This window comes from Triturus cristatus, chromosome 5_2 (assembly GCF_964204655.1).
Source record: "Triturus cristatus chromosome 5_2, aTriCri1.1, whole genome shotgun sequence".
In the NCBI taxonomy this organism is placed as follows: domain Eukaryota; kingdom Metazoa; phylum Chordata; class Amphibia; order Caudata; family Salamandridae; genus Triturus; species Triturus cristatus.
The window spans coordinates 579,404,780-579,418,216 of record NC_140588.1 but is presented as its reverse complement, the minus strand read 5'-3'; the positions used below and the strand labels follow the sequence as shown (position 1 = coordinate 579,418,216).

The following is a 13,437-nucleotide window of genomic DNA, read 5'->3' as shown; positions in this document are numbered from 1 at the left end:
GAGTCCCCTGGGTGAACGTGCGCTTTACAAAATACACATATTATGTTATGTCCTGCAGGGCGGAGAGACATGGGCCTATGGGTGAGATTGCTGCCGGCAACTGCCAGGGGCCCTATCTCTGAGCCAGTCTTGCTCCCGGATTGAATCTACCACCCCCTGGGGGGCACGACGTGGACCGGGTGCGTGACTGCCGAAGACTGCACTTTCGGACCCTGCCGTGAAGGATAGTAGCACAGTGAGTACACAGTTTCAAGTTACCCTCTGCCCTCCTCTGGCGTCCTGTCGGTACCGCTTTCTCTGCCCTATGGTGTACCACTCCTTGTTTGGTGCAGTAATAATGTCATCATCCACTTCAATAAAATCTATTCAGATCATTTCGTATTTGTTAAATTTGGCCAGGAGTGGACTCAAATATTCTTCAGTTGGCGTCTACTCTGTTTTCCTAAAGGATCATTAAACAGTTTATGAAAGATCTCTTTAGAGCATTTACATCTCTTCGACGTCCTCCGGTTCCATGGGAACTTAATACGGTACTCAGTCTGCTGATGTTACTTCCTTTTAAGCCTATACATAAAGCAAACTTAAAATTTGTTTCTTGGAAAACAGCACTTCTTGCTCTAACATCTGCCAGTAAAGTGTTAGATATTCAAGCATTCACCATCAGGGAGCCTTTTCTCGAGTTCATGAAGAACAGGGTAGTTCTCAGAACCAACCCTAAATTCATTCCAAACATTCTAACTGACTTTCACCGTAATGAACCTGTATTCTTAGATCTGTCTTTTCGAATCCATCTTTACCAGCAGAAATGTTTTTACATTTTTTTGGATTCTGTTAATGTCTCAAATTCTATATAGACAAGACAAAGGACATGCACACATCACACCAGCTTTGTGTTGTTTAGTCTCAAACCTGAAAAGGTCAAGCCCTGTCCAAACAGGGGAAACCAACGTGGCTCTCAGCCTGCATCACTTTCTATCATGTCAAAGCTAAGCATTCTCTCTGTGGAAAAGTGAGGGCACATTCTAGCAGGTGCCTGGCTTCCACTGTGGCACACTTTACTGAGGTACCCTTGAAGGACATCTGCCTTGCCGCCACCTGGAGGAGCAGGCATATGTTTAGAAAGCACTACTGTGGGACAAACCGTTCTGAAACACCTTTTTCATTAAAGATAACTCTGCTTCCTGCTTTGTTGTGTTTATAATATGTACTGCTTGCTATTCTGATTTAACTATGTGAATATATAAAAGATTCAGTGCTGGAGAAGCAATTAGTTACCTACCTGTAACTCCAGTTCTCCAACATTGATATATTTTATATATTCACATGCGACCCTCCCTGGTCAGAGGCTCACACATATTTTATTCCCAAACCTGTGCTTTGAAATTTGAGCTATGGTGGCCTCCAGGTGGAGTAGAAGAGCTTAAGCTTCCACCTCATTGTCTGAAGTTTGGGTCCTTTCAAATGAGGTGGGTGTGCTATTACTGCTATAGTAATGAACTGGATATTCCCAGCCTAACTACAGGGAATGATTCAAGTATGTGAATATATAAAAGATATCAATGTTGGAGAACTGGAGTTGCAGGTAAGTAACTCATTTCTTATTGTCCACTACAACGGTAATAAGACAAGAAGAAATTAAAAAATATGTTGAAGATTTCCATTAGTTTTTTGCCTTCTGGCATGTAGACCGCATTATTTCCCTTTTTTTCTCAGCGGGTGGGGAGCCAGTGAGGCAATGTTGGCATATCTGATTCAGATATCAAGGGTTCAGTATGCACCAAGGCATTAGGAAAAAGATTCACATTTTCGTCTACAGTCTGTGTGCTAATACCAGAGTCTGGAAGCTGGGATGACATCATTGGTGTTTCAACCCCTTTCAAAACACATTGAGGGGTCCCAATCTTTGATCAACAGTCACAATCTCAATGTCTTACCAGCATGGCAGTAGATAGAAAATGAACACTAGATTGATAAAACATTAGATAGAAAATGAACAATTGAGGATGAAGGGCAATCCTTACCAGTATATGAAACAACTGCTGAATTCCTTTTGCTGACCAATAATTGGAACTAAATTTCCAAAGTAAAGTGGTGTGGCCCAGCCCACCCCACCCCACAAATGGTGAGGTGCTTGTAAATTAAATTATTTAACCTTCAATTTAAAGTGCTCCTTTTTTCTGAGAATGAAGTTTAAAACATTATTATGACGGATTCCACTTCTTTCAGCAACCATGCTGAGGGAGGTGTACTGTTGCATACACTAGAATCGAGCATCATGGTCCACTAGAGTAAATCTACATTTTCATTTGAAGTGTTTTAATCTGAGAAAGAAACTCAATCCAAAGGGGCTAAAAATATACAGGACTTAAATTGGATTTAAAAAGTGTGAGAGGAAGCAACAACAATCCAATTAGCTTTAATTTCCAATTCATATCTGGAAAGGTCCTTATACAGATGCATGCTGAGGCAAATGGAACCGCCGGATGCGATATACTGTGGATTAATTGTAAACAACCTGAATAATGTGAAACCTAAAAAGATTAGCTACAACTTATATTCTGTTTTAGGTGCTCTTGGACCTTGAGAAGGATTCTTGGTTCAGAAATTATAAAAGTGTTTGTCTGGTTAGTATTACGTATTTTGTCGACTTCTGAAAGATGAAGGTCTAAATGGATGTCTATTGGTTCTGTCCTGTAACAGGAGGCTGCCCAGATATGTCCGCACTGGCCACATAATTTTCTGAAACATCTTTATCAGATGAAAAGTGATGATGGAAGCAGATTTCTCCATCATGGGATATTTGATAATATTCATGAATTCAAGTTCAACATCCCAGAACACATTACAAGAAAATAAAATTTTAAATCCCAGCTATATTAAAGTATTAAAGCACATTTATTTTCAGAAACAGTCATTAGCTTTTTAGATTGACAAGACAGAACCAACATTCTGTGAAATCCTCAAATTGGTAAGAAACATACCAGCATTTATTTAGCACTAAACACCTCAATGTAGACCACTGAAGCACATTACCACAGCTGGTGGCATGCCACATTGTCTGGGTGTGTATAGTTCAATGGTGTTGTCTTTCTTGTTAGCCCATGTGGGAAGTGTGAATGCCCCGTCAAGTGCTCTATCTTGTTTTGGGGCATAGCACTTGTGCTGAAGAAGGAAAGTGTAAGATATAGGTGCACAATCTGTCGTTACAATTAGCTGACAGATCTCCTTAACAAGTTCTTGGCAACTAATTTGCTACTAAGTGTTTAGATATGTTGGACTGTTATGGAGCTTTGATGATAAAAGCCTGTCCTGCAGTGGTTCTGTGTGCTACGAAAGTTATGCCTGGACTTCGTGGTATGTATATTTCTTATGCCGTGTGTGTAATAAACACGTGACGAGTCACAAATTTATTATGGATCAATTGTTCCTGGGTGTGTAATTGTGTGTTACCCCGATTACAAATGCCTGCAACAGTCTAATTGTTGCAGTGGTTGCTGAAGTAGTTTGGACACTATAGATGAAAGGACTACGCCGATTAGTCAGTCTGGAAAGGATCCTAATGTGGGTTTCAGGGGATATGTAGCCGTTCTTGAGTAGAGTGAGTTGTAGTGATCAAGGCAAGTCTCATTTTCTTTGGTTGTGTGTTCAGTAATCAAACGGATGTCATTTGATGCTGACATCAGCAAATCAAGTAAATTGTGTTTTATCTCCAGAATGGCCGGCTTTAACATCATTTCTGAATTTTAGGTGACATGTATATTGAATATTTTGTCTGGAAAAGAATTTCAAATGTTTTGCCGCCTGTACTGAGATGGCAGACTAATGGTCTTTTTCTTATAAGAAGGCATTGTGACCCTGGGTGATAGTCTTGAACATAAGTTTCTGTTTTGAGAATAGTATTTGAAATTCAGTTTACTTTGAGTCTTTTTCTTGGATGTCTCTGTGGATGATGCACTGTGTTTTGAAATCCAATCATCTTGCGACAGGAAGCAATTTAGTAATTGGAGAACTGGTATTGTGCACTTCCTTGGATGTAAGTGAAGTATTATTCCTGCTATTATGTTCTGAATTCTTTGTTATTTGCATATTAGGAAGCAAGGAGCACCACGGTGCAAGTTGTTAGCGTAATCAACCTTCGATATTATGAAGGTAAGAATGGCCTTTAATTTTTCATTGGTACACAAGGTAAGAAAAGATGCACCTCAGGGTTCCCATTGTATGGAAGGTGCTCACCTTAATTCACATGTGGGATCAGTTATAGGTCTAAGTCTACAGTCAGTTACTTCAGACAGTGTTAGAGCTTCAAGTTCTTTGCGCCATATTGTTGAGGGCTGGTGCTTGTGCCAGTATCAGTCGGTCATGATATCCGTTTTTGCAATGTTGAGTTTTAGGTGATTTGTCATCATCCATTTTTCAATAGCACAGAGTGTTGCAGGGATTCTGCTTATGCACAGAACTATGCACAGGAAACCAGGACCTCAGTGAATTGTGGTGTACCAAAAACTCACCTCAGAACCCAGAACCCCTTATCCGACCAGCATCAGTGTCCCATTCGTTATCCGAGGTTTATCTCGGCGGTCCCAATGTATAGACAACCCAGAACAAGCGACTTAGGGTATTCTCAGGAATGGTGGGAATCAGAAATACCTGTTCGTAATTATTCTCATATCAGTCCACAACAGAATAAACAGAGACACAGTAAAGTTTAAAGAGTTTATTTTATAAACCTCGTGTCCTAAGATGCAGTACTTTGGCTAACATAAGCAGACAAATGATTAAGATCAAAACCATCAGCATAGTTACAATACCATAGAAAATGAAAGGAGTAATCATACTAAAATGACAGTGGATATCAGCCACCTTCCATTCGCTAGCAAATTAATATTATTATTATTAGACTAATAAAAGGTCTCTAGGCTTGAATGGGGAACCCCATACCGTAAAGATCAGCTCAGTGAGATCACATCACAGGATCAGCTAGGCTCTGCTCCTGGGAAAGCTCTTGTTCCGAATGTAATGAAAAACATGCAACACTGCAATATTAAAAGCACCCGACTTTCAGGTATTTGCAGCTGAGTGCGTGTTATGGCTAAATAGTGGGCCGATCAACCTGAACCCAACAACATGCACCGTCTAGCGACCCAGACTGTTTCTTTACACGATGTGCAGACCAAGGTCGCTGCTCACTGTTTGGGATGTGAACAACAGACAGTTCTCATGTGAAGCAAAGTCGAGCAAGCATTTCTCAATTAATAACATGTGACTACAGTGTCGTGTGCAAAAGCAGCAAAAGCGGCAAGATGGCTTTCTAACATCTAACGCGGTTGTGCTAACTTAGCATTGTACGTATATAGATAGCAATCTTCACTACACCCCCCCCTTGATCGGACCACTAACCAGTAGGGGCGCACTTGCAAGAACGCAGAGTTCAAGTCTGATAGAACGGAACCAAGGGCATGAACTGTAAGTCCATATAAGGTAAGTGAAAAAGTTAGAAGAGAAAACACTAAGAAAAAAAGAATAAGAATTGAAAAAAAAAACATTTAAAGGATAAAAAAAACATCATTGAAGGACGTATGACGAATTGAAGGTGCAAAAAGTCAATCCATCAATGTATAAGCACAATAAGTTGCAACAGCTTCCAAGAGGAAATCATTGGAACGTTCTGCAAAATTATCTGCCATCCAGTTCAGCACGGGGAAGGAACACACATGCTTCAATTACTCCTTGATATTCCAATTGTTCAAGGATAGCCGCGACGTGAGGTCTGGCTTCGCGACGCATGTGATATTGGGGTTGTGGCTGGGGCGTGGCCCGCAACGGAATCTCATGGCTGGGAGACAATTTATCCCAGCCAACCTGATTACGATATAACGCAGGTGCAAGTACCTGAGCCCACTCCTCGGCGTACTTTTTAGCTTGGTCCTTCGGCACTGTGTGCGCAAAGGACAGGAGGATTACCTCCTCCCCTCTAGGAGCATCTAAAACTAAAGCCGGGGGCCAATCTGCCTCCGCCAATAGAATATCATAGGAAGTGGTCAGATTATCCCAAAAAAAACCTTGAATTGTACGTTGTATGTCACCTTCAATTAAAAGGACTATATTATACAGTCTATCAGGGGGAGCCACTCGAGTGTCAGCAGTTTCAATATTCACGAATGTATCAGTTGCTGTCGCCACCAGATATGGACGCAGTGCTAGTCGCACTACTGTATCTTCCGCCGCGCTGTCGAGCAGCGTTAGTGCCCATGTCAGGTTCTGAAGCTGCGTCCTTACTATCTGTGGCATACCTCGCTGTTAGCGCAGCAACTTTCTTCTTCTGAAACGGGGGTCTTTGACGTGCAGACTCGTCCTGCTTGCCTTTGCCGTCAGTCTGTCGGGGTTGCTCACGACCTTGGGCACCCCTTCCTTTCCCACGGTCTCCGCCACTAGATTGTGAAGCCGATGTTTTCTGTGAAGAACAAAGAGAGCGTTGTTCAGAAACCTGAAATCTATCATGTGACTTAATACGCGATCGATCGCGCAGATTATATGTGCGTTCACTGAACGACTGAACGGGTGAGGCAGGACGAGACCCCTGTTTCTGTTGCTGCTTCCCCTGTTTTTTTGCTCTCCAACTTTGTTTAGGAAAATTGGGACGTTCGTCTTTAGTAGACGAGCTCACCTTAGTTTGTTGTACTATTTCAGGAATGATTACAGTTGGTTTTACACCCAAAGCACTACGGCCCACGGTCCTGTATGCTTTCGCAATTATTTTAGCGAACTCCTTGGGCTTGTCGAGTTCATCCACGAGGTCCAGCATATTAGCAACTTGGAACTGCATGGCATCTCCTTTGAGGTTGCCCATTATCATGGAACATACCACATCGAAGCTTTCGACAAGCCTCATTCCCAATTCAATAGCAGCCTCCGCACCGTTATTGTCTTGAACCCGTTTGATGACGGAGGGTAGTACAGACATAGACGGAGTGCCATAGCACTTCGAATAGGTCGCGGCAAAGACCTTGCCCCAGTTAGTGCAATCGGCCATATCTGGGACCAGGTCTTTCGGCAAACTAATGGTGAGAATCCTGTGTTTCTCTACAGGAGTTGTATGCGGAAAAACCGCCTCCAGTTGGTCAAATTTCTCAGCAAGCCAGTAAGGAAATTCATCCTTACTCTGGGGGCGCTTGCAGACTACCGAATTAACCATAACAGGACTAATAACCACTGCATGGTGGTCCGTTGGTTGTCCCGCAACAGCAGGTGCCCCCACCTGCACGTTGCGCGACACGTACTGCACTAAAGCCCTATGGACTGTAATCAGGGCTGTGTGTAGTACTTGCAACTCAGCCACCGCCACCGTGAGATAGCGGGGATGAGGCGTAAAGCCGGCCAGCACCGGCCATGTGGCCCATGCAATGGACAACGGGCCCATTCTTGCCGGTGCAACCGCATGGGGAAGGGCGCCATTAAACCAAATGGTATGCTGCCAGGCAGAGATTGGAATTTCTTGTGTCCTATACGGGGTATAGACCGCAGGCAGATGTGTGGGAGTAAAGGTATGAAACGTACCATCGTCATCCACTGCCGGAATAGTCACCCATGAGTAAAACAACTCATACGGGTATGACGCATCAGCGCTCACCACAAAAATAACAGCCATTCCATCACCCCATACGTCGTCAAATGGCAGCGTAGAGGTGCACGACTATGCGCGGCTATGTCAACCGCCAATAGGGCACACTAAAGAGTATCAACGATATCAACAGTAGCACTGGGGTTCAGTAAAAATAACCTTTTTAATGATCAACCTTGAAGGAACCTATTAGTCGAAACACAGGTGGGTTAAACCGTCACTCCCGTTAACCGGAAACCAGAGTGAGGGTGTTGTGGACTAATATAAGCACTACTAAGGCGTTTCAAATCAATAGACCAAACGTTAGGTGCGCCATGTTGCAGGGATTCTGCTTATGCACAGAACTCACCTCAGAACCCCTTATCCGACCAGCATCAGTGTCCCATTCGTTATCTGAGGTTTATCTCGGCGGTCCCAATGTATAGACAACCCAGAACAAGCGACTTAGGGTATTCTCAGGAATGGTGGGAATCAGAAATACCTGTTCGTAATTGTTCTCATATCAGTCCACAACAGAATAAACAGAGACACGGTAAAGTTTAAAGAGTTTATTTTATAAACCTCGTGTACTAAGATGCAGTACTTTGGCTAACATAAGCAGACAAATGATTAAGATCAAAACCATCAGCATAGTTACAATACCATAGAAAATGAAAGGAGTAATCATACTAAAATGACAGTGGATATCAGCCACCTTCCTTTCGCTAGCAAACTAATATTATTATTAGACTAATAAAAGGTCTCTAGGCTTGAATGGGGAACCCCATACCGTAAAGATCAGCTCAGTGAGATCTCATCACAGGATCAGCTAGACTCTGCTCCTGGGAAAGCTCTTCTTCCGAATGTAATGAAAAACATGTAACACTGCAATATTAAAAGCACCCGACTTTCAGGTATTTGCAGCTGCGTGCGTGTTATGGCTAAATAGTGGGCCGATCAACCTGAACCCAACAACATGCACCGTCTAGCGACCCAGACTGTTTCTTTACACGATGTGCAGACCAAGGTCGCTGCTCACTGTTTGGGATGTGAACAACAGACAGTTCTCATGTGAAGCAAAGTCGAGCAAGCATTTCTCAATTAATAACATGTGACTACAGTGTCGTGTGCAAAAGCGGCAAGATGGCTTTCTAACATCTAACACGGTTGTGCTAACTTAGGGGTATGTATATAGATAGCAATCTTCACTACAAGAGACAGGTGTCAGGTCTAGATGTATTTAAATCCTTGAGATTTTCTAATATTAGAATGAATTGCATGTTGTCTGCTTAGTTGCAGCATTTGAGGTTGAAGGATTTGATCTTGTATGGTAGAGGGGTAAAGCGGAGTTTGAAGGGATGCAAAGGTGAATGGTGGCATAGTTGGCAGCTTTGTCTGTGAAAGGTAAGAGGCAATTAACTTTTAGCATTTTTTTTCAGGTACCAAGTTTTCCAAGTCTAAGTACTTGCAGCGAATTGAAATCTTTTAAAGACAGTTGTGGAGTGAGGGTGTCAGCACAGAAAGTTTCAAACTTTTACATATGGCCTGAGAGATTTCATGCTAAATTTATAGAAAGTTTTTGGGTTAAAAAATGTAGCTAAATGGGTAGTAGTTTGTATTTATTTGTATTAATTGTTAGATGATTTCTACTGCTGTACTTCATGGTATAATTGTATTTTTTTTTTATTCTAGATCATCCAGATGTTGCATCAGTTTTCACTTTGAGCCTTAAACATGAGGAAAATCAATACTACGTACAAGATCAGGAATTGACTGGGGTAGAAAGTATTGGCAGCCCCACAAGTGAGTATTTGCAGCATATTTATTGCATGCATTTTCAAATGACAAAATGCCTAGTGTCACAGCATTACCATTATGTATCACTCTCTGTTTCACCTGTTTTCTGGTAAATAGAATACCTCAGTTCATTTGTGTTCATTTGTCTTGTTAAGTACGTGGAATCTTTGTTTCATTATTCCATATCATAAACATGTATTTGAAAGCCAGTGTCACTGTCCTATTTTTTTTTTTTTAATTCAAAAGCATTTTCAAAATTATTTAATTGATTGCACAGCACTCACAGCCCTGCAGAAGCACAATTTGTGTGATTGATATCTCTGCAGGTTTTGGTGCCGTCTTGTTAAAGAAATTTCACAACTGCCACAACATTTTTAACAAATTTCACACACTGGTCACTCCCTTATAAAATGATGTGCTGATCATGTGAGCTTTCTGTTATAAACATTGTAATATTTTTATTAGGACAGAATTGATTTGCTTTCTTAATAATTTAGCTGCTGATTTGCTTCTCGTATGAGCTTAAATGTTGACCCTCAAATAAAAGCAAAATATAAAGGGAGCATTGAAAAGCATTAAAGAAAGTTCAGAATTAAGGGCCTATTGTATAAACGGGTGCTTTATTATGTTTGAGCTAGGTGCTGCACCTTGAAATAATGGATCAAAGAAATACTATGCCTACCACCCAGTCAACCCATTCAGTAGCATGTGGCATAATGGTTACATAGAGGTTTGGTGAATGTGATTGGCATATTCACATTTGGAATTACACCCTGAAAGCGTACCTGACCACATCTAGGCCTGCAAATAAATGTTGAATGTATAATAGTTACAATGTGGCTCCCCTACAAATATTTGACTGTTGCAGGGCATGACGTGAGAGGTATGCAGTGCTTGACCGAATAGCCTATTCCTCATTGCCCCAGTGACCCTGGCACTTTAGGACACTCCCTACCGCTATACATTAACACCACCTTAAGGATGGTAATATCATGTGTACACATTTTACATTTGGGTGATCAGACAGAGCAACTCCCAGTATGTAATCTATAGCAGAAAGCATGTTGCACTACTGCATTAGGAATGAGATTACCCCATATTAAATTGCCCGGACAAGCACAGAATATGTCAGTGTCACATATTACAGTTATAGAATCTGCAAGAGAGAAATACAGAACCCTATTTATATGGAAGCAAATAAAAAGGAAGACACTTAAATTATATGCTTGCTATCCAGTTTGCATCAATACTTATACCTGGTATCGTGAAAACCTATTGATACACTTTAACACCTGCAAAGTCTTCCTCTAGGCAGTTGTTAAGCTCCTGTATCTTCTCCAGAAAAATTGTGTGGACTGCTCTGATATAGTCCAGCACATCCTTAACATACTTGTTGAATGTTTATGCTCACTTTGATACACATTTTTATATAGTTTTTATTTGACATTTGTCATAAAACTGCACATTCTATGTATGCCCCAGTCAAGAAAAGCAGAATTAATCTCAACATATTGAATATACTAGTTTTCATAATTTTCTTTATTGACACTTTAACTCATAAAGCAAGCCAGTATTATGCTGGCAGGTTTGTTGTTTTCAAAATTAAGTAGTTGGTCATTCTTTAAAAGACCATTATGTGTTGTATGTTCCAGTGAAACCAACAGTACCCTAATTAGATAGTAACCAAAGTTTATTTGTATTTAAGACACAGGTATGCTGCAACCAGTTAGCAACAAAAGGCTCTTCGCCACAGTTTAGATGTGTTTAGCAACTGAGAGAGTCAAGATAGCAAAACAATAGAAGTACCAGCCTGGTGTCATTTCAACAATTACATAGGTATAGCAAAGTGACCTCCACATGCACTTGTGTGTCTCCTCCCTTGAAATTAAAGTAAGTAACCTGATGAAATCACAGGAAGAAGACACAAAAGATAGAAATTAAGTGTAAAATTAGTAAAATAATTTCAAAAACTCATGAAAATGAAAGGTACTACATGGGGATCAAAGTTGTAACCCCTGTTGACTTCCAAATTACATCCCTGTCATCAGTTACTGTGCCATAGAGGCCTTGACATTAGTTCCCTGCTGGTTCCTATGAGTGTGAGCCGTGGCTAAAAGCAACTGTTGATCACTCTGCAATGTCCCTTCTGAAAGTTGTCTCTCCACAGAGTTCTGGTCAAGACAGAAATGTCTAATAAATGTGTATGAACCACTTTACCAATGTCAAAAATGTGGACCGTTTTAAAAGCCATAATTGTATCTTTTCCCATCCTGCAATGAATCTTTGGTTTAAGAGGAAGTGCTATGGTAACCTTGTGGCAGCATATTTGTCTCTCTGCCGTTGGTTAGAAAAAGTTAAACACAAACCCATCATTTTCAAATGCTAGTTTCAATTTTTTTTAATGTGGATGGGACCAGTCCTCACTGTGTTGGTAAACACTCACTGAGTTTTTCAAACACCGCCCGACCACAGCACGTTACAAGGACCTGCCCGTGCAGTGCTCTCAACTATTATATAGGTGTATGTGTGAGTGTGTGTTGGAAAATCGAGTAAGGCTAGTAATAAAAATATACTTCTAAAGAAAATGTTGCAGGGAAACCGTATGTATTTTTCAAAACAATTGCCCATTGTATTTGGATAGACAGTATGAAAGTCAGAGGGGAGGAGCCTTCAAAATGGAGAAACAATTTAAAGCCCCTTTTCCTCTTCAATACATGAACACACCTTTAGGACCGATATTATCTCTTGATAAAATGTGCACCAAGAACTTGCATGTGGGCAAGAATATTAGGTGTTTGACTTCATTAAAGATTTCCACGATGGACTCTTTTTACTGTCAATTTTAGCATTGGTCAACAGATTTGCTGAATAGTCAGTTCCTGAGAGAAATAAATGAAGACTGTTAAGTTTACTGTAAAGTCTTGCAGCTTAATGTGTAGTTGGACAGCTCACACTTAATCATTTGACTCGCAACTATTTTATAAAATGAGCGTTCCTTTATTAGAAGTGAAGCTATATTGGAAAGATATTTCAAAATTTCTGTCCTCTGTAGCACAGCACCTTGATATCACCAATTAAGTATTCACCATCATCACCTACCTGTGCTTTCTGAAACTCTTCAAATTAATTCTCATCTGCTCTGTCAGTTCTTTATGAAAAATCTAACTAATAGAATGTATTTGTTTTTTTGAAACCTCTACAAGAATTCCTTTGTTTGGACCTTAGCATATTCTGTGGTATTATAGATTAGAAAGCACACTATTTTAAAAGATAAGTATTATGAAGTAAGACGCAGAGACGAGGTGAGTCAGCATGCATCGACGCTCCGCCTCAGAATCAAAACAGCTGACGTATGTGTTCCTCACAGAGAACAGCTTGCCGTAACAAGATGCGGTGAAGTGACAGGATTACGCTTCCCTCATGAAGAAAAGAGGCGTACTCGTCACAGGCATCGTTCCTGAAAAGAATTGACGAGGAAAAGTGCTGGACATGCCTTCTCCCGTAGAAGGCAAAGCCTTTCCCACAGAGGATGAGGATAAATAAATCATCTGAATACCTCTTTGACGCAGGATAAGAGTCTCTTGAAAGTCGAAGCGGAGCACTTCGCAGTAATACTCCCTTCGGAAAGTATGACAATGTCAAGAGGTCGTCGACCCAGGAGGTCAATTGACGGCTGCACTTGATGTTTTCCACAATCTCGTAACCAAACACCTTAATCAGGATGTCAGCCATGTAGAGAAGCACTGAAAGTGGAGATGACTGACAGGCCCCCTGTGCCCGATCGTCGCCAGGATTATGAAGAAAAAGACGCAGAGACGAGGTGAGTTCAATCGCGTCTTTATTCAGTCATCCGCTCTCTGCAGTCTCAGCATACCAACATTCTAAAGCGCACTCCAACGGAGCGTTCCAAGGGAGCAGGGGGGAATGGAATGTACTAAGGAAGGGGAGAAAAGGAAGGAAAGGAAAATACAACAATAAGCTTGGTGGCGATCTCTTGCATTGTATTAAATGAGATTTACATAGCTTGCCCAAAGTGGACATTT

General features: G+C 41.2%; 1 protein-coding gene across 5 annotated transcripts in view; it reads left to right on the top strand.

Moving 5' to 3' along the window:
- Positions 1-13,437, top strand: part of LOC146829026 (uncharacterized) — a 143,980-nt gene that overhangs the window by 59,616 nt on the left and 70,927 nt on the right. For all 5 annotated transcript variants that reach the window (XM_085607666.1, XM_085607665.1, XM_085607663.1 and 2 more), the window contains exon 5: positions 9,290-9,400. In XM_085607666.1, coding sequence (XP_085463792.1) covers positions 9,290-9,400 — 111 coding nt within the window. The remainder of the gene's footprint in view (positions 1-9,289; positions 9,401-13,437) is intronic.